This window comes from Zonotrichia leucophrys, chromosome 1A (assembly GCF_028769735.1).
Source record: "Zonotrichia leucophrys gambelii isolate GWCS_2022_RI chromosome 1A, RI_Zleu_2.0, whole genome shotgun sequence".
In the NCBI taxonomy this organism is placed as follows: Eukaryota; Metazoa; Chordata; class Aves; order Passeriformes; family Passerellidae; genus Zonotrichia; species Zonotrichia leucophrys.
The window spans coordinates 50,630,784-50,654,809 of record NC_088170.1 but is presented as its reverse complement, the minus strand read 5'-3'; the positions used below and the strand labels follow the sequence as shown (position 1 = coordinate 50,654,809).

At 45.4% G+C, this 24,026-nt stretch overlaps 1 protein-coding gene across 1 annotated transcript; it reads right to left on the bottom strand.

Moving 5' to 3' along the window:
• Positions 1–21,008: 21,008 nt before the first annotated feature.
• ASB15 (ankyrin repeat and SOCS box containing 15) lies at positions 21,009–22,915 on the bottom strand. The gene is given in 6 exon segments (XM_064733666.1): positions 21,009–21,141; positions 21,143–21,227; positions 21,230–21,262; positions 21,265–21,545; positions 21,547–21,620; positions 22,829–22,915. Coding segments are annotated over 6 exon segments (693 nt in total).
• Positions 22,916–24,026: the final 1,111 nt, after the last annotated feature.

Sequence of the window (24,026 nt, the reverse complement as noted above, 5' to 3'; positions counted from 1 at the left end):
GGTCCTGCTTGGTCAGGCTGGTACAAAGCTACACTGACCAGGCATTCAAGAAGGCTGAAGCAGGCAAGCTGTGTCTGGTGTGGTCAGCAACTGTTTCCCTGCATAGCCAGAGGCACCCTTTTAAGAGTAATCATCGGGGGCTTACGACAATGCATGAAGGGATGAAAGCATGCTCCGTTTTAAGCATCAGACGTCAGCTAGACATCTGAACAGCAAGAATGTCCCAACACTAATGTTTGCAAGTCCCTTAAAGAGGGGGATTATTGACACACTGGCCATGGCCATATTTAGAGCAGGCAGCTAGTGGGAGAATACCAGCCTCGCAGACGGGGGGGCGGCACCAAATAAAACCCCGGGCGCACTGACACTGGCATCGTGTCCACATTGCAGTGGGGAAAGAACAATGAAAATCCATTTAATCCCGAGCTGTCACAGGGGCGTGAAATAAAACACCCTTGCTGTTGTTCAGTGGACTTCCTCTCACAGTTTTCTCGTGGAATGCTGTTATCCCAGCAAGGTGTTTGCAGCAGTTGGGATCTGTGGAAAGGCAGCCAAGGGGAGGAGGTCGGCGTGCCAGCAGCTGTGGGGATCACTGCTCCCACAGTGGCACATGCTGTCTGTGACAAATCACACAACTGAATTTTTTATTAATTCCCTTATTTCTTCCAGGACTACCAGAGTGAGAATCAGCTGTTCATGTCCATTTGGAGCACCTGTGAGATTTTTGTTCACGTGGAGAATTGTGCTCTGCTGGGGGAATGGACAGAGTGACCCGGAGATTTAAGGGTAACAAGCCCTGGGTGGGCAGGGGGCTGTGCCTTCACCACTTCTGACCGGACAAGCGACTGAAGGCCTCTAGTGGCTATTCTTTTAATGGCTGTTGCTTGCTGTCACTGACTGATGTGCAGCTGGAGAGAGCCCTTCAAGTCTTCATTCTAAATGTATAGCTACATTATAGTTTCTGCTAAAAGATTTTATATTATTCTGATATCATTTTTATTGACAGCCATCTTTCGGTAAGAAGAAATGCAAAAAGAAAGATTAAACTTTGTGCTGTTTATTTGTTTTTCTGATGTGGTTGTTTTTTGGGTTTTTTTCCTTTTTTTCTATTTAGCAGTGAATGATGGTGAGCTAGCAGCATTTTCTGAAACATGCAGACCAGCAATATCTGCCAATCTTTGTTGTGAGAGAGGGGAGGGAGAGGAAGACAGAAGGTTTTATACATGGAAGTAGGAACACATCTATAACAACATATATCAGCCTTCTTATATGATAACACACAGTGTGTTTTAGACAGTCAAGCCAATATTTAATGGAAATGTAAGTGAACATAATTTGAAGTATTGTTATTTTCTGACATCATCTCTTTGATCAGTATGGATTGGACACCTGCACTGAGGTATGATGCTTAGCCAAATTGCTCACATGTCACTATCATATTTTCTGAAAAATCCCTTTGCCAGGTTTCCTTCTCCTGGGAAGCTGAGAAACCTCAGAGAAAAAACAATATTATCTCATTTGCTTCTCCCTGTTTTTCTGCTTTAGAATGTAGCTGGAGATTGTTTACCAACAGGTGTATGTTTGATTAGTTTAATGCAAATTGTTTTCACTTAATGACCAATCACCATCAGCTGCGTCAGACTCTGAGAAGTCAGTCAAGAGTTTTTCATTATCATTCTTGTTAAGCCTTCTGTATGTATCCTTTCTCTATTCTTTAGTATAGTTTTAGTATAGTATTCTTTTATATAAGATAATATCATAAAATAATAAATTAGCCTTCTAGAAACATGGAGTCAAATTCATTCATCTCTTACCTCATCCTGGGGACCCCTGCAAATACCCCACTCAGTTTCATTATTATTCATACAGCTTTACTGACAGTAGAGAGAGGAGAATTGCGCGAGGGCGAACGCGGCCCTAAATCCGGCTAGCTCGAGGGGTGTGAAGGCCAACGCCCCTGCGCATAGGAAGCCAGCTCCCTTTGGCGTCTTGGCCTCAGGCTGGGCTGGAGGAAGAGCTCGGAGTTGCGCACGCGAGACGAATAAGGAGGTGACCACTTGCTGGGGGTGAACAGTCGGTTTATTGGGTGATCCGGAGGCACCAACAAGGAGGGGCACCAACCAGCAAAATGGCCCCGAACAGGGGGAGAGACAAGGTTTTATAGGGAAGGGGAGGAGAGAGGAGGGGAGCCCAGCTATCCAATGGGGAAACTCAAAGGGAGGTACTGAACGTAACTGACATACACTAGAAACCAATGAATACAAAGTAAAGGAGGGGCCCCGGGACCACAGCCAATCACAACCCCCAGAGAGGAGAAGGTTCTCGAAACCTGGGAGGAGTGGGGGATGATTGACTGTGCCCAGGGAGGAGAAAAACATCTACTTATAAGGTGGGATGAGGGAGGAGCGGTCATACAAACTGTAACATTAGCAACTAAAAATAGCACGGTAACTAAGCAACTTAACTGACAAGGAGGCAGTGGCGGGAAAAACTGGGGAGAGAGGAACCATTTACAAAGAACAAAAGAGGGTACATTACATAAAATGGGGGAGTAAACTGAAAAACTTAAAACACACTACAACATCTCCCCGTTTCTTAACAAATAAAATAAAGAAAACAGGAATGTCCGTATAACTTAAAAAGAAGGTGTCCGCGGCCGGTCCTGCCAATCTTCGCCTTCTTCGAGCTGGAGTTCGCCAGCCCACAGATGTTCTTGGGGCGGCTCGGTTGACCCCTCCTCGTCTGCAGCTCTCTCGGCCTCTGAGGAGAGGTCCTCCAGCTCGAAAGGTTCCTCTTGGGGAATTGTGGCATGATTGGCAGCCATAGTTGTTGCTCTGGCTATTAATTTTTGGACCAAACCGCGGATCAACATGAACAAAACTAAAAGTACAATCAAACTCAAAACAATCTTAGAAACTGATTCTAAAACTGAACTGGCCCACCCGCTGAGGCCCCAACCCTTGAAGATGTCTCCCAGCCAGTCTGATGTTTCCTGCTTGACCTGATGGACGAGGTCTTGTAGTCCTTTTATTGAGTGCCTGGCGTCCTCGGCTCTGGAGGACAGGTTCATGCAGCAGAGGCCCTCAAACTCTTCACAGTGATGGTGATGAAGCAGCAATAGAAAATCTATTGCTGCCCTGTTCTGGAGTGTCGCCTGCCTTGTTATTTCCTCGTCTGTAAGGAGGTCGTATAGCGCGGCTGAAGTAAGATTGGCTTGTTTAGCCACCCAACACTCTAGGCGGCCCAATTCACCTAGAGATTTGGCTACCGATACCCAAGGCAACAAGATGGTAAAGGCAACCGACTTTGAATGGGACCAATGAGTAATTTCATCATCACAGTCCTCAGTGAGATCTTTAAGATCTCTTTTGGATCTAGCCAATTCAGATGTGATGTTGGTCTTTTTCCAATTGATAATTTGGGTGACATTGGGGGTAAACAGCGTCAGTCGACCAAAGGTGCACGGCCCTCCGACTAGACCAGAGGGGATGCCTGCCCACGCTCGGTCGCCACAAATCAAAAACACCCCTCTTGGAAGGGCATAAGGGGTCCGCTTGGTGGTGGTAGGGCCGACGATCTTCAAAACGGCCCGACACCACCGGTCTGCTTGATATTCTTTCTTTGCTTGCAGGACCACCTCAGTGCCCTTCTCGACGGGGGTAAGTGTATAATCAAACTGAAAACAAATAGTAGAATTGGCAGAACCGAGTAGATGTAATTCTGTGGGCTCGGAGGGCGCAGGATCCAGCCTCGCCACTCCGTCTCTCCAGGCATTACTGGGTTCAAAACCAGGTAGGAAAGTAAGGCTCCGGGCCAAAATAGGGGAAAAGGCAGACTGAAAGGCAGGGGGGAACTCTCCTGGAGAGAAAGGGATCCCCACAAGGCAGGACGACATCGGGTCCTCTGCAGCGCCGGTGTCCAGGCAGATGCTGTCCTGTCCTAGCGATTGAGCCAAGGCACGCCAGACGTTAACTTTTGGCTGGGGAATGACCCACGGCTCCGTAGGTGGCAGAAGGAGTCCGCAGGTCGTCAGCATCAGCAACATCAGACAAGGGTTGGGATCTAGCGTTGTCAAAGCGGGGGCCATTCAGGGAGATGTAACTGAAATGAAAAGAGAGCGGTAAAAGTATATGGAAATCACAGAAATGGTTCCTCTCCAAACAACCAATTTAAATAAAACATGCGAGGGGTAACGGTTGGAGCTGGGGGGGAATAGGAGGAAAGGTGGTACAAGAGGTCAAGGGGTGGAGGAGAAGCTGGAGGGGAGGGTTCTTCAAAAACAGGGGGAAGCTCAGGAGAATAGGAAGACGGTTGGTGGTGTTGCTTCCTTCGCCGACGCCAACACGCTTGCCGGACCTGCGGTACTGCCTCTGTCTTGGTCCTCTGCTTCGGGACGAAGGGCCTGACCCACTTAGATGGAACCCACTTGGGGCCTGAGGGAGTGGACACGCAAGCGTATCCCCTCCCCCAAGTCACCAAGTCAAAGGGGCCCTCCGTCCGCCAGGTCTCCGGATCCTTTACAAGAACTGGCGGCCTGGCTTTGGGCTGCAGCTGCTGGTGACTGCTGAAATGCCGGACCACTGGAGGATTTTGGCTGTCAAAAGAGCAATTCAGAAAATTGAGGGTGTAAAGAGCTCTTGACAGTTGGACGTGGGGGGTCTCCACCTTCATTGCCGGTTGTTGTCGGGACAGGATCTTTTTGAGGCTCTGGTGGGCCCTTTCCACCATGGCTTGGCCTGTCGGGGAATAGGGGATGCCGGTTTTATGAACTATTCCCCATTGTTGCAGGAAGCTCCGCAGTTCCTTGGAAGTGTACGCAGGGCCGTTGTCTGTTTTTAGGACCCTAGGGATGCCCAAGACAGCGAATGCTTGAAGCAGATGCTTCTGAACATCCGCTGCCTTTTCACCTGTGTGGGCAGAAGCGTAGATAGCTCCGGAGAAGGTATCGACTGAGACATGGACGTAACACAATCGACCGAAAGATGGGATGTGTGTTACGTCCATCTGCCACACCTCACAGCTTGCCAGCCCTCGGGGGTTAACCCCCGAGGCCACGGTAGGCATTTGGTCATGCTGGCATTGGGGACATGTGGCCACAATCGCCTTGGCCTGCTCCTGCGTCAGATTGAATTGACGAACCAGGCCAGGCGCATTTTGATGGAACAGTTGGTGGCTGATCTTAGCCTGACCGAACACATCTGGGAGAGGGGCTTGCGAAACAGCAGCCGCGGCCAAAGAATCGGCACGACGGTTGCCTTCCGCAATGAACCCCGGCAGGTCTGTGTGTGATCTCACATGCATGACATAAAATGGATGCTCGCGGTGGGAGACCAACTCGACGAGCCTGTTCAACAATTCAAATAATCTTTTGTTCGTGACTTCTTGAAGAACTGCTGACTCAGCTCGGGACACTACACCTGCAACATACGCAGAATCTGTGACCAAATTGAAAGGTCCAGGGAATCTCTGGAATGCCCTGACGACTGCGTCCAACTCAGCAACCTGTGGAGAGCCCTCCACAACAGCAACATCGGTCTCCCACTGCTGAGTTTGAGGATCCTTCCAAGTCATCACTGACTTGTGGGATGCTCCAGACGCGTCCGTAAAAACTGTCAAAGCATCCAGTGGCTCCCTGCTCTGAACCTTCTTCAATGATAATTTGAACTCCGAATTGAATAATTTGTGGGCCGGCCGATCTACTGCGATGCGCCCAGTGTAGCTGTCAAGTGCAAACTGAAGATATTCATTGGTTTGCAGCAGTTCCTCAAAGGTCTTTAATTTTAATTGGCCCGATTCTAATTCAATTGGAATATGGATGCATGAGAAATCACACCCTGCAAGCTCCCTGATCCTCGATCTCGCCTTGAGGATCAGTTCGGCTACCAACTCCTGTGGCCGTGTCATTCTTTTGGACCGATGGTGGCTCAGGAAGACCCACTCTATGATTAAGAGCTTCTCTCCTGAGCCTTGGTCCTTCGGACTGTCGTCCCACTGATGGATGATGCCATGAAGGTGTGGCAATTTTCCCAGTACTATAAATTTGAATGGCAGGCCCGGATGGTAACGATGGGCCTGCCTGGTCGAAATGGCTTTTTGTACCCTCTCCAAGGCCACCTCAGCCTCTGGGGTAAGAGCCCTAGGGGAACTGAGCCCCTCTCCCCCTTTCAACAAATTGAAAAGGGGGGCTAGGTCTTCGGTTGAAATGCCCAGCCAGGGTCTCACCCAATTCAAAGACCCACACAGTTGATGGACATCTGCTAGGGTCTGGACTTTTGTCCTAATAGCCAATTTTTGCGGAACAATGGTCCGCTTTGTAATTTCAAGGCCCAGGTATTTCCAAGGTGGCATCCGCTGAATTTTGTCCTGCTGGAGCTCGAACCCTGCAGCAACCAACGCATTGGTTGTCAGGTCAAGCGCATGGGCAAGCAGACTGTGGTCGGGCGCACACACGAGGATGTCGTCCATATAATGGTGAACAATGACGGCATCCCCGAGGGCTGTACGGATGGGTGACAGCAGCGAAGCGACATACCATTGGCAGATCACAGGGCTGTTCTTCATGCCCTGTGGAAGCACCCGCCAATGATAGCGCTTGGCTGGGGACTCACAGTTCACGGACGGAACTGTGAACGCAAAGCGCGGAGCATCGTCAGGGTGAAGGGGAATTTGGAAAAAGCAATCCTTTATATCGATTACAGCCAAATTCCAATTTTGGGGGAGCATTGCTGGGGAGGGCATCCCTGGTTGAAGAGGACCCATCTCAACTATTAATTCGTTAATTTTGCGGAGGTCGGTCAGGAGTCGCCACTTGTCTTTGTTGGGCTTCTTGATGACAAACACTGGGGAGTTCCAAGGTGACATGGTCTCCTCCAGGTTGCCTTTCAGTAGCTGCTCCTGAACGAGCTCGTTGAGCGCCTTTAATTTTTGCTTATTGAGTGGCCACTGCTTGACCTGTACTGGTTCATCAGAAAGCCAATTCAGCTTCCAGGTCCGGCGCTCCTCAGTGGCCACTGCCCGAAAAACCTGGGGAGCCTTCGGGAGGTCAATTTTGGCTCCCCACTGGGCCAGTAGGTCTCTTCCCCAGAGAGGCTCTGTATAATCCAAAACGAACGGGCGTATCGAGGCCAATTGCCCGTCGGGCCCCTTAATTTGTACAATGCTCTTGGATTGGTTTGCCAATTGAAGGCCCCCAACACCAGAGATCGTGCCCGCAGCGCTTTGCAAGCCCCAATGTGACGGCCACTCCCGAGAGGGAATGATCGTCACATCTGCACCTGTGTCCAAAAGACCCCTCACTATCTTCTTGTCCCCGCCCAACGAAAGTTGACAGGTCAGGCGGGGCTTTTCCCTCCCCACTAGTTGTGCCCAGGCCACGGTCGGAGGCGATGTCTTCTCCGACGAAATCGTCCAGGGATCTTCTTCTGGCACTGGGATGGCCTGGGCAATGACCTGTCCCTTGGGGAGGAAAAGTGGGGGTCGGACACAGTACAGCCCTACCGCGAAACGGTCCCGGTCGGTAGTTACCAGACCAGGGACGATGTGGATGTCTCGCGGTGTGTGCTTGGTGTCTCCGACAACGGTCCACCTGCAACGTCTCAGTTTCCTCCAGCGACCCGGATGTTGCAGGTCGACAGACACCAGCTGGATGTTACTGCTAGGGATGTAAAGGTCCCTAGTCAGCTGCAGCCTGTATGGAGAAGCAGAGGACATGGTGTTAATTGCAGGTACAGCACCACAGGTAGATAAGGTCACGTCAGAAAAATATGTCAAATCCGGCAACATGTATGTCGGCGGTCCTCTCCTGTCTCCTCCCTCCCCGCAGGTTGTTGAACAGCCCGCCGTACTTTTATCATCGCGCAGGGAGGGGCTGCGCTCCAAACTTAGTTTTTTGCTTCTTTGTTCTCCTCCCTTTCTCGCTTCCGCCTGTACTCTAAGTAATCAAGGCGCATCGGGCACTGGGGCATCCAATGCCCGACTTTGCCACAAAGATGGCAGGGGTGGGTGGCTGATGACCTTCTGCCGGACCCAGGTGTTGGGGGTCCGGCCACGGGGGCAGCTTCTGCTTCCATGAAGTCCGGCTCGGGGCATTCAACAAAAGCCACAGATGTTCTCTTGGGCCGTGGTGCCAGGGAGACCTGACGCACCACGACCTCAATCATGGCCTCTATCGTGGGCTGGGGACTTCGAGGGAGAGTTTTTATAGCCTTGCGGCACTCAGCGTTGGCATTGCTGAATGCCATCCGCTGAAGCATCCTCTCCCTGTCATCATCCCCAAGCGCCTGCGCCTCCACATATCGGTAGAGGCGCTCGATAAAGGCCATGTATGGCTCTTGCGCTCCTTGCCGGACCTCATCCTCCTCCCATTGGGAGGTCACCACCTCCAGCTTGAAGAAAGCCCGCTCAGCTGCCCGGGCGGTCTCCACAAGCTGGGAGGGGAATAAGGCTTTCGCCTGAGCTGCCCCCTCTGCCCACTGTCCCTCACCCAAAAGGTGTTCCTGGGTGATTACCAGACCATCTGCGTCATGAGACATTGCAGGATTCCCCCACATATTGGGGAGAACCTCCAATATCTCCCTCCTCCATTCCCCCACCCAGACCCTAAACTCCATGGGCCTAGCAAGGCTGGAGAAGAGGGCCCTCAGGTCAGCCGGCACCAGATCTCCCTGTGCAAGGGCATTGCGGAGCATACCCCGGAAGTACTCTGACCCCCGGGAGTAGTCCTTCTGCGCCTTGCACAGCTCCTTGATCTGGGCCTGTGCTAAAGGCACCCACTGGGCCTGAGGGGTCCCCTCCCCACTCAGGTGGTAGGTAACCGGAGCGGCTTCCAACAAGGGCGCCTGCTCCGGCTTCCGGTCATCCACCCCCCCCCGCCCGGAACACAAAGCGTGGGAACCGGAAGGAGGAGCGTGGGAACCGGAACTGGAGGAGGTTGAGGCGGGGTCTGGCAATGACGCAGGGTGAGGGAGTGGGCGTGACCAACCACCCCTCTCCGCCCCCTGGGTGACGCTCGGAGGCGGAGGGAAGTACAGAGGCGGAGCGGGGGAGGAGCGAATGGGGGGCTGAGCCGGGGAGGAGTTCGGGGAGGAGCTGATTGAGGGGCGGAGGACGGAGGAATGGGTGGGGCGGGGGGAGGATAGGAGGGAGGGGTAACCGAAAAGGAGGTTGGGTCTGGGGGAAGGAAGGGGTTGGGGCAAGGGAGGAAGGGGTTAACCGAAGAAGAAGGAGCCCTGGCGGGAACGACCACGGGCCACCGCCATCTTGGGCTCCCAGGGAGCCATTTTGTGGATCATCAAGAAACCGAACAACTTTGGTCTTTTCAACTGGGGATTTGGGAACTGGGGTAGAGGGTGAGGAAAGAAGAGGAACCTGGCCAGGGCTCCTCGAAGGGGGAGGCTGAGCAGGTCGAGGGGAGCAGGGAAGGATGGACCCCTGCCTCTTGTCGGCCTTCAAAATCCCCCTCGAGGGCTCCTGCCTAAGGGAAGAGGGAAAGGATTGAGGGGTAAGGGCAACAGAACGAGGGAACGGGGGGATAAACCAAAACTTGCGGGCCTTTTCTTAGGTTCCCCTGACGAGCGGAGTGCCGCAAGCACTCTGCCCGCCCAGAATGCCACGGTTGCTAATTTCGTCTCCCCGGAATTAACAGCTTCTTCTAATTTGGCCAAAACGGCTGCCCAAAACCGTGGCTGCTTGGCAAGTTCCGGGGAAACTTCGGGGAACTTTGAAAAGACCCACTTAACTAAAAACTTTAACTCTTGCTTGGGGGCCTTCTGACCACCCCCAAGCAGCAAACCTTTAACAACATAATAGACCTCCTTTTGGGATTTTCCCAAGCCAGCACCCATGGCTCCTTTCTAGTGCAGGAACTGCTGTCACTAGAAAGGGGGAAAATCCACTGGTGGTACAACCACCCGCCTGAAAAATAACAAAAACTAAAACAACAAGCTATTCGCCACCAGCCCCTGCTCCCCCCACTGTCCCCAAGTCTGGGGTTTCAGCAAAGGGAAAAAGGATTTGGGTGGTGGGTCCGGGCCCCAAGTCTGGGGATACCGACCCCACAGGAAAGACAAAACAAAAAAGGCACGGGGGTGAGGAAGAGCCTCAGGGGAAGAGGGTGGGGGGTAGGTCCCCAATGCAGGGCATGTACCCCTAGGGGAAGGTTAAAAAGGCAGGGGGGAAGTCGGAAAGGTCCCCAGAGCGGGGCCCGATCTTACCAGCCTGGTGGCGACAGCAAAGGAAAAATCAGGTGGGGGTCTTCGTCTCCGGGGTCGTCCTCACTGGGTGCGAGGGGTCCCGATCCCGATCCCCAGGGAGCGCTGCCCCTAAAACAGGGCCTGCTACTACCTGGGGTAGCGCGGCGTCCAAAGGAACGAAATGTCCAATTCCGAAGGGTCCGGTGGTCAGCTGTCCAGGTGGTCAGTTGTCCACTTCAGGCCCCACGTTGGGCGCCACGCTGCGCTAGGGCGTACCCGGCCCTAAATCCGGCTAGCTCGAGGGGTGAGAAGGCCAACGCCCCTGCGCATAGGAAGCCAGCTCCCTTCGGCGTCTTGGCCTCAGGCTGGGCTGGAGGAAGAGCTCGGAGTTGCGCACACGAGACGAATAAGGAGGTGACCACTTGCTGGGGGTGAATCAGTCGGTTTATTGGGTGATCCGGAGGCACCAACAAGGAGGGGCACCAACCAGCAAATGGCCCCGAACAGGGGGAGACAAGGTTTTATAGGGAAGGGGAGGAGAGAGGAGGGGAGCCCAGCTATCCAATGGGGAAACTTAAAGGGAGGTACTGAACGTAACTGACATACACTAGAAACCAATGAATACAAAGTAAAGGAGGGGCCCCGGGACCACAGCCAATCACAACCCCCAGAGAGGAGAAGGTTCTCGAAACCTGGGAGGAGTGGGGGATGATTGACTGTGCCCAGGGAGGAGAAAAACATCTACTTATAAGGTGGGATGAGGGAGGAGCGGTCATACAAACTGTAACATTAGCAACTAAAAATAGCACGGTAACTAAGCAACTTAACTGACAAGGAGGCAGTGGCGGGAAAAACTGGGGAGAGAGGAACCATTTACAAAGAACAAAAGAGGGTACATTACATAAAATGGGGGAGTAAACTGAAAAACTTAAAACACACTACAACAGAGAATGTCAGATCTTTTTGAAAATCACACTCAAAGAAATTACATTTTTCCTTTGATAATTTGTCCATACAAACTTCATGCAGTTATCTTGATCAAGAAATGGTACGAAAGCTTATAACCTTAGTCTTTCCTAACCTACAAAATACATTAATAAAGCAGACATAAGAATATCGTGTAGCTTAATATAAAATAAATATTTGCAGGTCATTTACATTGACAGAATCTTTGGATAAAATAAAAAGGAGGCAGATACTTGGCTTATGTAGCTAAGAATGTTACCTACACCCTTATACCTTCATAGTATAAGGTCCCATCATGGACCAAGTGCACACACAGGTCAGTTCTGTTCACTCTTTCACTGGGCCAAATTCTGAAAAATGTGAAAGACTAGGAAAATATAATAAGTTCCTTTTGTCTTTTAATTTGACATTATCAATGCTTTTGGGTAGAGCTGACATAGGCATTAATTATCTGTATATAGCCGCACTCCAAGCAATTTTATTTTTTTAATATGTCTAGGACAATGGTTCACATCATTCTCATTGGAGTTAGCCAGAGAAGCAGCATAATAAAGTTATATTTCTTGAGTGCACTTTTGCTGACAACATTTTGTTACAAGCATATTTTGATGGAGTTAGGAAATGTGAACTGGACATATTTTCTGTTGGAAAATCCCAATTGAAACTGAAATGCTTTTAGAAATATGCTATATTTTATTAGTACACTGTTGATATGTATTAGTATATGTTGATATGTATACAACACTGATATGTATAATATTAAAAGCAAAAACATGCTGTTAAAAATTAAATCTATTGAAATATATTGTTTCAATAAGAAAAAATCTCAGCTTTCTGCTCTTCCTTTTTTTGTCAGGTACAACAAAATTTATAAGTCTTTCAATTTTCCTGAGCTGAGAGTCCATCAAACAAAGTACAAACATACAGACACCTGAATTGTCTATACGAAGTTTTCTATGTATAAACAAAATTTTCCAAAATCAAAGAAACTTTTAAAAAGCAGCATGTATTATTCACTTCTAAAATAATATTCCAAAGGAATATTAAATAGTATGAATATTACCTTCAATGCTACTCCTTGCTGAGACATGATACAACACTGGGCCAGTAGCAATATTTTTTCTTCACAAAATGTCAATGATGTCCATTTTAGTAATGAGATAATTTAAAGACCTTACTAAAGATGGACAAGGTACTTTCTTGTACATTTCTCCCCTGAAGCAGGGGGAAAATTGGCAGTCAGGTGAGGTTATGAGAGGTTTGTGTCTCTTCTTGATCCTATATGGCACTCGTGGTATTTTATGACCTATTCTTTACAGGGAAATGGCCAAAGGTGAAGAGCCACAAACACTTTCTAGGACTAGTTTAATAAAAACAATAAGGCTGCAGCACATGGAAAATAACACACAGACTAAAATTAATATGCTAAAGCAGTACAAGTACTCACTTGTCAGAAAATGTGGCAATAGTATTTGTTATTGCCTACTTATGAGCACTGAAACACAGTCCTTAATTCCATAGCTCTCTAATCACATACTTTGATCCTAGACACATGAGTGTCAGAGCCATTACTCAGAACCTTTACTCTTTTTCATTGCATGGGAAAGATCACACACATTTAATAGCCTTACAGTGTTTTATTTTGCTCCTGTTCTTCAGCATAGTAAAGCTATCAATGATTTCAAATGTCAGTGGCCTTTTCAGAGGACCTGAAAGTGTTACCTCTGTTTTAAGGAAGAAGAAGAGAGGTACAGAAACCTTAAGACTCAAAGTACCCACTAATTTGGAATTTTGGATTCCCTTTCTGGCAGTATTTGGCATTATGCAAGCATTTCAGCTGATCAGGGTTCAGTTCCTGTGGGCGTCAGCCACGGTTGAAGCTTCCCACCCTTACAACACTTCAGATCACAGGTTCCAACTTCCAAGAGGAACTCAGAACAAAGACAGGAGTAATTGTGTTTTCCTGTTATTAGCATTCTTACCTGAAACATTTTGTTCCTGTTTCATAGTCTCCTTTCTCAGGCACTATACATGTTCTGATTTCTAAAAAAAACCAAGCAAAAGACCCAGAGATCTGACCAAACTATTTCCCCAGCTTTGTTCTCAATCACAGCATTAGAAACAGTTTAGGAAGAGTCCATTGTGGGCTAGTGAGGTGGCACAGGGAGCTTCCTTCCATCACAGGAGGCAGTGAGTAGAGCATGAACCATATGTAGTAGAGGAAGGCAGATTTATAGTGGCTACATTGGCTGCTGTTTAGGATGAGTCCTACAATTAGACATTAGGAAAAATCTCTTCATGAAAGGGGTTGTCAAGTACTGGAACAGGTGTCCATAGCTGAGTCACCATCCCTGCATGTATTGAAAATGCATGTAGATGTGGCACTTAGGAGCACAGTTTAGCTGTGGTCTTAGCAGTGTTAGGCTAACATTTGAACTTGATGACCTAAAAGATCTTTGTGATGATTTGATGAAGTGCTTTGCCAACTCCTAACAGAAAACCCAAACTCACCTCCCTAATGCCCTGCTGAAATCCTGTATGCAGGGAATTCACTATTTCACCAATAGGTCATGAAAACTCAACTCTCATTTTACAGAATTATTAAATGTTTTTTCACTTCAGAACCTGAGGTGAGGGAAAAGGAGAACTGGAAGCACCCATTTTCTAGGAGGAGGATTCACTCTATCATTGCAGACCTTGGCATCCAGGGTTCCTGACTTTCCGCAGCTAAATTTCAAACAAGATTTTCCATCTTTCCTAACCTGGAGGAAAGATCTTTTATTGTCTTGGTTTTACAAGAGGAAACCCTTCAAAGTGTCCATTTTGCCTTTCCAAGCAATTAATTATTTCAATCAGCAGCCAAGGGGACTCTCTCTGTTGTGCTTCTCACGTTTCTACACTTGGGGCACATTGGCTCAATTGCTTAAAGGCCACAAGTAACATGTGGCAGGTGGTGCTCACCCCTCAGCAGGACAAAGCCCACAGTTAAATGCATATTTCCACTCGGATGAGTGCAGGAGAGACTACAGGCAGGCACAGAGAGGGCTGCACAACCTTGTCCTCAGGCGCAGGACAGTGGCTATTTCAGTCCCGGCTCGGGAGGACAGCCTGTCAGACAGATGCGTTGGCTCATACTGAGCTCAGTCCCACACTGCAGGAACTGCTCCAATTGCCATAGAGCACACTAAAAACAATGCATCACAGCACACTGGGCTTTCCCCATGTCTCCTGCTGCCCATCTGCTGTGCTGCTTGCTCCTGCCTCCCACCACCACTTTTGCAACCCTCAGTCCTGAACCACCTCCTTCCCTCGTGCTGTCCACTCAAGGCACCAGCCCCTGAGCTCTCTCTTCATGCCTTATTGCTACTGGGCTGCCTTCTCCATCCCTGGTCCTGCAAGCCCCCTGCTCCTGCTTTCCCTGCAAGTCCCTCACTGTTCTCAGCCACCTCCACCGCCTGTTTGCTGACCTCTCCTTCCTACTCCGCCTTGCACATCCCCTGTGTCCTGCCCTTGTGTTCCTCACTGCCTGCTCTCCCCCTCCCACTATAGCAATATATATATATATATATACCTCTATATATGTCTCAGTTTTTGTATGCTGCGTGTACAGGCCCAGGTTGAATGCAGAATTCAAACCATCCTGGACAGACACAGGGTCAAGCAGCCTGGCAAGTACACACGACCACGAGGCAGACTGATGGGACAAGCTGCAGCTCTTTCCCTCGGGAGACTCGCATAACTTGTGAAAATCGTGTGCACGATACTGTGCCTGAAAAGGATGTGTCATCACCTACATTTAACAGTGCTGTCAGCAGAGCAAATGGGATGAAGCATGCACTGAAGGTATTTGAAGAAACAATTTTTCAGCTGCTTTTCTCAGTGCCAGATGATTCTGTTGTTCACTCCATCTCTCTGGGTGATGGCTGTAAACAGGGAGTCACACAGAAGAAAAAGATGTTTTCTATCATACATGCTGGGGGAACACAAAGTGGTGTAAGTGCAAACATGACCCTGATTCAAAACCAGTCTTTGCTTGGGAATCAGATTCAGCATTCTATCTCAAAGACAGATTTTTCCCACAGATTCCCAGCAACACACTCCAGGCTACCTACCAAGAGGGCAGATTCCAGGTCCAGGCTGTAGTTTAAGAACTCAAACCATCACAAACAATAACTAGCTTTCACTCAAAAACATGTGCATGTGGGCTGCCTCATTGCTCAGATCAGTTTGGAAAACAGCTTTCTCAACAGTTGCTGGGGACATAATTATGCACATATACCAACAAGGCACAGGGCAACCACTAATCTAATGTACTTCACCCCCACACAGTGAGGGTATTTGTGTTGCCTTACTTATGAATACAGAAGAGTAAGAGGGAGTGAAGAAGTGAATGGACTCCGATAATGCTGCTGATAGGAAGATAGTATGGATGCATCCTGGAAGGGGAGTCAGGTAAACCTGACTGCAGGGAAGGACTGGGGGCAAAAATACATCTGAGTGCAAATAAGAACATTTCTGAACTAACAAATTTCTCAACCTTTAATGAAAAGAAAGAATGCTCACCTTTGTGCATGGATCATGGTGGTATATTTTATTATACAGAGAGGATGCCACTGGGTGCCAAAGGTGCAGCAGACTTGGGATTTATTGCTCCTTCTGCCTACCTGAATCACACTAAAATAAGGAAGATATTAGGGGAAAATAAATTGTATTGAATAAATGTCATTCCCATTCCCAGTTTTCTTTTCTTCCTATATGGCCAATACTTTTTAATCATCTCATGTCAGTACAAAGTCATGTGCTGTGTTAACAGCATGAGATGAACCTACTTATCTTTGACAGCACAAACTACTCCTGCCAGGGTTTTGCCCAAAGCAATGCTTTTTCACGTGTCTGCAGACTGGCCATTTCCTCATTTCTCCACACCAAATAGATAAACTGATTTGTACGCAAGGACGGGATACTGCTCTTGCTTTCCCAGAGCTGCTCTTACTCCTCAGGAAGAATCTCAGTCTGCTTTACAAACATCGCCAACAGATTTGCAAACTATATATAGAAATCGTTTCACTTGCTACTGATGTACAGACATAGGGTGACCACAGCAGCTGTTTGGAATTACATCGCAATATTGCTCAACAGGTTTGGAAAGGAAGTAGAGGCCACTGTATTGCAAAGAAAGTAACAGAGGAACTGCTGTATGCACAAAAAATGTGGGGTTTGGAAGGATAATTTCAGTGGGATGCAGTTAGTCTATTACTTTTTTAAAAATGAAGCATAATAAAATAGGTAAAAATTACCAATGTAAGAACTGTATTATTTATGGTGGTGTTTGCAAGTACACTGTAATATGCATGTCTGCATGTAGTTATTAAATTATAAGTGATTATGAAAACTGCATGGATTTCATCCTTTGTTACTTGGGAGAATTATCTGTCAGAATTACCTGACAGATAATTCTCCCAAGTAACTTAGCCAAAACTATGGTTTGTAATTCAGTTTAAAAAATTACTCTATTTCTTTATACACAAGAGAGCAAAACAGGTAGTTACTATATTTAGCATCCTTTGTCACTTTTTTAACAGTGTGTGTTTATGAAGATTTTTTAAAAAGATGCCAGCAATATAAAGAAGTTATACACTTCATAGAGAATTAAACACAAGCAGCAGTACTAACCAGGTAAATTCTCTATTGTCTTTGATTATGTTGGGGGTTTGTTTTTATTTTTTGTCAGTCCATATTAATGATTACAGAAGTTCTGCGAATATCTACCATGCATAGTAAACGTGGACAAATAGCAATGTGTTTGCCCAATTAGATGTAGAGATTTCTACTGAAAATTTGGATTTTGAAAATTAAATGAAAATACATTGAACATGTCCCCAGAGCTACATTGTTATATCATTCTTATGACTACTAACGATTCACTAATATATTTTTGTAGCTTTTCAGGAGAACCTCAGCTTCCGCAGCCATTCCTCATACGACTTATGTTCCAGACCCTGGAAGTGATGGAAAAACAAAAGAGATAAAAACTTACTCACAGATAAGTAAAAACAAATTTATGTCCATGCAAGCCATAGCCAAACCATGGATATTTTAGTAGGGTTTTTTTCCTGCCCCAAGTAAGGGTCCCAAAAAATGCCTTTACCTTACCCCAAGGTAGACACAAAAGAGCCTGTGACTTTGTGACGGTGTTTTTCCATGTGTGACTCGTGTACTGATGGCAATAGTCTGGGAAAGGGCAGCTCAGGCACTTGGAGCCCATGCCGGAACACAGACTGCTGCAGTAAAATTGCTGCTCACCTCCCACCTCAGCCTCAGCCCGGCCTTGATATCCAGAACAAGCTCTGCCATGCCAGCTCCCAAAATTAGATGGTAGCCAGTGCACAGAGCTTTCTGGATGTCCCCCACACAACATTATGGCTTCTACAGAGAACAGCTTATCACATACAGGACTTGTGGCTATGGTTTTCTCCCTCCTGCACTGAGCTCTGAAAACACTCACAGCTACAAACTCCATCCCACGAAAAGGCTGAAAAGGCTAAAGGCTGATGTAACCACTGCTGAATGTCCGGCTCCTTGGAGAGCTCACAGCCTGGTGCAGCTGCTTGTGTCAGATTTTATGAGAAATAGAAACCAAATTATACCTCTGATTTCAAACATTGTCCCCTAATCGATAGGAGGCCCTATCCCACAGCATGCCTGATTCAGTGCCAGGGTATTTAATTACTTGTAGACAACACTGCCTGGGGGTGGGCATGCCATGGAATTGGGTTGCGGTGATACAGCCTGTGGGACACACCCAAATAGTCGAGAAAATTAAATGCTAGTGTTGCAAGGGTTCAAACACAGTCCAAGAAGGGAAAATAAAAAGGTTTTTTCCTACCAATTTATTCTTCCAGCTGGGAATGAAGCCTTTGTGCCTTTCCACACAACCACCAGCTCTGGCCCAGTTACATTTCCTGGTCCTACCATCACATAGTCAAGTCCATAAAAAGTAGCATCAAATGGTCTGGCTGCAAAATATGGGAGTCAAAAGAGCTGAGTTCAATTTCTAGCTGTGCCATAAACCTGACATGGGGAAAACAGCTCCATGACTATCTCACCTCATATTACATTTAAAATAAAGTTTTGCTTTTCCCTCCATTCAATTCACAGATGCCTTGAAAATATAAAAGATACTTTCTCATAATGCTGTACTTGCTTTAGAGTTGAGGTGGATAGGGGTGGGAAGGAAGGGAAGCAAGGGTGGGCAGAAGTCTTTAATAAATAAACAACTTCAATGGTGAAGGACAGAAAAGTTTTATACCAGTATCACTCCACCTCCTATAACAGGCAACCAAACAAAAAAAAGGGCCTGGCTGTACTGATTAAAAGATAAACACAACCAGTACCATGTCTTTTTAGCTTACCTAGTGAAATTCAAAGGACTAGTTCATGGTATTTTAAACACTTGGGGAAATGCTCACTGCTACATCTGAATGCTTTGATGCTGCAGGCAATGTAACTACTGCCTGATGCTTGTATGAAGTCCTAAATATAAACCTTTGCCCGTGAACTAAAATTACTAATGGAATTTGGCTCTAGCCACAGAAAGGGCTTAAAATCTCCTATCTAAAGCCTTATTTGATCATGTTTCCTTTGCTGGTAGCAGTATACTGTATCAGATATGTGATTACTCAGATTCTTGTGTTGTGGTCACTGTATTAATTAAAATTACCACAATTTAAGATTTATTATGATTAGGCCCATATTTCTGATTAAGAATTCCCACAAAGACGTGTCAGTTTATAGGTTAGGAGGCATACATGTATTTATCCTGTTATGTCCAGGAGGTATTGGCCAGTGGAGCCTCGACTTGCAGTCAGTTGTGTGGGGTTCACTGGGCACTCTGTGCTCAGGCCATGCCTGCAGTCACCAGTCACCTGGGGCATCCTTCTGTCAGGGGCCTGGCTCAGATACCTGATGCCTAGAAATTTTTCAGAAGTGACTAAATTATTATTTTTCATCCTGGTCAAAATTCCTGGCAAAACCCCCAGAAGTTGTGTCTCAGAAAGCTACATGAATAGTAGCCTTACTGAGAGCAGAAGGAGGAATTAAGCCTTCTGTTAAACCTTCTTCGTGTCCCAGACCAGTAATCTTCACTTTTTCCATTTGCTCCAGTGAATCTGTCATTAAGAAGGACAAACAAAGGACCAATCAAGCTGCCTTGGAAAGTGGAATTTACAAGTCTGACTCAGGGCTTATGTGACAATGACATTCAGCAAGTAAGGAGAAATTCCGAAGAACATGGAAAGTGAGTTCTGGGGGCAGGGCAGAAGCATCCTGGAGCTGAGTTTTGGTTTGTGTGAATATGTGTGTGTGTGATAACCAGCATATCTCTCAAATAACAGGATGCCCAGAGTTGTTGTGGCTGCCCCATCCCTGGAAGTGTTCAAGGCCAAGTTGCAGATGGCTTTGAGAAACTTGCTGTAATGGAAAGTGTCCCCACCCATGGTAGGGGGGTTGGAACTAAATGATTTTTAAGGTCCTTTCCAACACAATAATTTGATAACTGTGGGTTTAGCTAAATGGATTATGCCCTGTGTAATCCTGATATCCACCAACTGAAATATCTTCTTAGCTGGGAAGGTCTGCATTTTTTTCTTTCCTCAAGATGGAACAGATGCTAGAAAAACAAAGGGAGTAACTGCAAATAATTTTTAATTAAATATCTTTAAATTCATTCTGTCAGATTTTTTTTCTCTAAATGTGCAGAAACATACTGTGCAGTGCATGGAAGCATGACTGAGGGTGAGTCTGCTCAAGAACTGATCTGCCAAAACTCTGAAGGAACCAAAATTAAAGTTACAATATTTCCTAACCAAGGGAATAGGCTGCTTGATTTCCTGGTTTGCCCATCAAAATCTACTGTTTGTTTAAAAGAACTTACCTAAAGTCCCTTAAATTTTGCCAAGCCTTGATACATGTATACACCAAAGCTGTACCTGGACCAAACACTTTGCAAAAATACCTAAAAATAACAATTTAGATGTTTGAAGACTTTTACATAGAACCATGATCTTTAATGTACAAAGCATGCTACAACTCTTTGGATGATTGTGACCTGACGTAAGCAATTAAAATTTCCTATAATAGCTCTTAACATTACTATTAACTGGAAGTTAGATATTTATCCAGTCTGTTGTATCTCTGCTCATTTTTACTGTGTTTCTATGAAAGAATGAATTCTTGTGCTTAGAGGCACATAATCTGTGTAATTATAAAAAACACAAGCCACTTTTCCAGCTAAATGTCTCAATCACAGAACAGCAATAAACTCATAGAACTGAAACAGAGAACACATCAAGCCATAATTTCTAAATCTGTGCAGAGAAATGCCAAAGAACACATTTTAAAGTAATTACAGAAGTTAATTTAAACAAAGCCCTAGGAATGGCCTTCAACAGTCAAATTAATACCTAGGTAGGTTACCTTAAAAGCTGTTTTCTTCCATGTTTAGCCTTTGTGAACCCTTAATTTAAGCAAACAGGCTTGAAGGCAAAAAAAATCCTGTAATCTGTGGCACTGTTTTGTTCAACATAAATATTTCTTTGGAAACACATCTACTCCACTAGCTAGGAAAGGAACAGAAATTCCAGAATTCTTCCTCGTGATTTCTTAAAATTTCCTTTCTAAATCTCTGATATATTAATGTAAATAAATAATAAAACAACATCAGCACCATCATTTCCTCCACCTCAGAGAGGAAAATGAGAAATGGCTATTTTATTTTTAGAGTGTTTTCAAAAAATGATTTTGACAGTATGTTAATCTTAATTCAACACTATAAACCAGAGTGTTTCAATCTGGCTAATGAAAAGAGCCAAGTGAAGAGAAGCAAGGAATGTATGTATTTATTAGTTTATTATTTATTGAAGAAGTAGTCCAACTGGGAATAGGCTCAAGCTCTGGAGCTGGCCACACAAAAGAATTTCCAAAGATACCCTGACACAAAGTCCAAACACATCTTCACATTATATCCATGACAGAGCAACAGCCTCAGCATCATGTCACCACTCAAAGAATACCAAATGCACTGGGGAAATGTGCATCATTAAGCAACCAAATTAGCAGTTGACATCTGCTCCATAAGATAGGAGTAGTTTTACAGTTCCATGGCTGTCAGCTCTCACTGCTATGAGAACATAGTTTAAAGGATCCTTTTTTGGATTTGCTCCTGCTTTGAGCAATATTTTGGTGTGAAGAATCTCATTATTATAAACAGCACAACAAAGTGCAGTCCCTCTTCTGTCATCATAAGTATTTGAAGTTATGTGTTCAGACAAGAGAGTGTTGACATCCAAACCATTTTCAATGACAAGCTCTAGACACGGGTTCTGGCTGTCTAGCAGAATGAACAGTGCTTGGCCCACTTTCCTGGATTAAAGTTTGGGATGTGGCTGCAATGAGATACTTCCTGCCCTAAAAACAGTCAACAAAACTAGGCAGGTGAAACTTCCTTACAGGAAGAAAATAACCCTCATCCATCTATGTTCGTAGTTACCACCTAGACTTCTTACAAAAGATTAAAACATAGAAACACCAGTTTTGAGCACTGTCAAATAAGATGTGTTTAAGTTGCTTCAGTGGTTTTCACTTAATTCTAAGGAGTGTGTTTTGCATTTTGCTTAGTTTCTGCAAAAAAGAAAAGTTAATTAAATCTAATAGAACAATGGTACTTCTAAAATAGAAATGTACATAAATATATGTTTGCCAAGTTTACTACAAACATCTTTGATGTAACCTTGTGTCACATTGTCTCTTAGTAAAAATGTAAAGTCCAAGCTCATACTCACAGGTGTGAGTAAGCCACTCACAAGCCCTCACAGGCCCTCACAAGCCATTTTGTGTGTGGAGAGCAGCCCTGCCTCACCAGGCTCACTGCCACTTCATCTTTCAAAAGCAGAGTTATGCAGTCTAGACTACGTCGTCCAGCTGCTTAAAATAATGCTGGTACACAATCATCTGCTGAGGCCTTGACATTTCCACCTCAAAAGAGGAAACAGAACTTATATTTATATCCAAAGTGATTTACAGAGCATCATAAAAACAAACCCAGAGTACTTTCCTTCTTATTTTCAGATATATTTAAGTTAAAGCTTTACTAAAGCATGGCAAATATAAAACTCAAAATCAAAATAAGAGGTATACAGACACAAGTTCAAGTGCTCACCTGAGTGGGCTCTGCTTTGACTCTAAGCATTACAACTGAGAACTTTCAAACCAACATATTTCAAGTATACTACATTAATTAATAGCAATATAATTCCATATGTGGAAGGAAAGGTAGGAGGGAGGGATAGAGTGGAGTAAAGAGAAACAAAACAGAGCAAGAAGAGCACATATAGCAATCTCTCCTTGAGTGAAAGGGATTGCCTTCAACTCTGCCACTCCTCCCACATGCAATACAGAAACATGTAAGCATCACTCCAGTCCAGCAGAAACATTCATGTATGCTTCCTTTCCTTCCAGCTAATTTCCTCTTTTTTTCCTGAAAGACCTCAGCACTCAGGCAAGATGTATGCCAGTGCAGAGGTGAATTTCTCTTTTCTTGAATACCTATCAATATGATTAAGATGCTCCAGCACAGCACAGTGACCACATTCAGCCATAACCCCTAATGGTGTTACTCCATATTTGTCCTTAATGTTCACATTTACATCATTCTTCAGAACATCAAAAATGTCTTTGCATCTCTGTTTTGCAGCTTCTTGCATTGTTGACCAATAAGTTTTTCTTGTAACTTATGGTCTTGGGATAAACACCCTTTTCCAGGATCATTTGCACATTTTCCACAAAGCCAGTTTTTGCTGCCAAAATTAGTGCTGTTTTCCATTGCATGTTTTTTATTGTCATGTTGATTCATAAGATGCTAGAGGTAAGAAAGTGAAAAAAGATACAACAAAATAAAGCACAAGGCTGTTAACACATACACATATATCAGAAATCCTTAAGTGCTATGTTTTTATTAAAAGTATTTGTAATTATGTTCACCTAACCAGTACTGCCAAACACACAGAATACTGAATAGAAATTCTTGCTTTTTCTGTAAGCTTCTGAACAAAATGTTAAAAATGGTCCAATTTATTAGCTGTTGTAAACTGATGCAACTTTTCCAAAACCAGAAAATTTGCTGGAACATTTAAACAACATAAGCAAGATGCTCCATGGAGGACTTGGTCATACTTCTTTTAGTTAATAGTTCTAGCCTGTTGGTGTCTTCATTATTCTGTTTCTTTGTTGCTCCCCTTATCTTATAGGATATTTTAACCTTTCCTGCCATCTAAAGTGACTTCAAATACCTGTGGAATTGGCTGAACTGCAGCCTTCTGCAGTGGAAACCACTCCCTTTGATCAGTTTCCTTCAAAGCATATGTCAGGTTCACAAGTCCTTGAAGCCCAGATACTTGATCTTACAAACTTGAATGGATAAATGTGATGCAGTTGAAAAACAAAATGTCAAAAGATCAGATTTGCAATGGGACTATTTTATTTACTTTTAGGGTGTGGGTTTTGTTTTGTTTTTTGTTTATTTTGTTCTGTTTTCACCCCAGGATACCTTGCTTCATGGATGTTACAATTTTCCTATTTTTCTCACTAGGTGATACAATAAAATTATCTCATGTCATTAATTATCTCTTTTAATGGTCTTTAATATGTTAAAACCTCCCAAAACAAACCCCAAACACTCACAAATATTGTTTTATCTTTATACTGCCAAAGCACAGTCGATTACAGAAGAAAAAGGTCTTTGGACTCTGCACTATTTCTGCAGTCATGAATAATGGACATTCACATGAGTTTGGTCCACATGGTCAGGCTATGGCC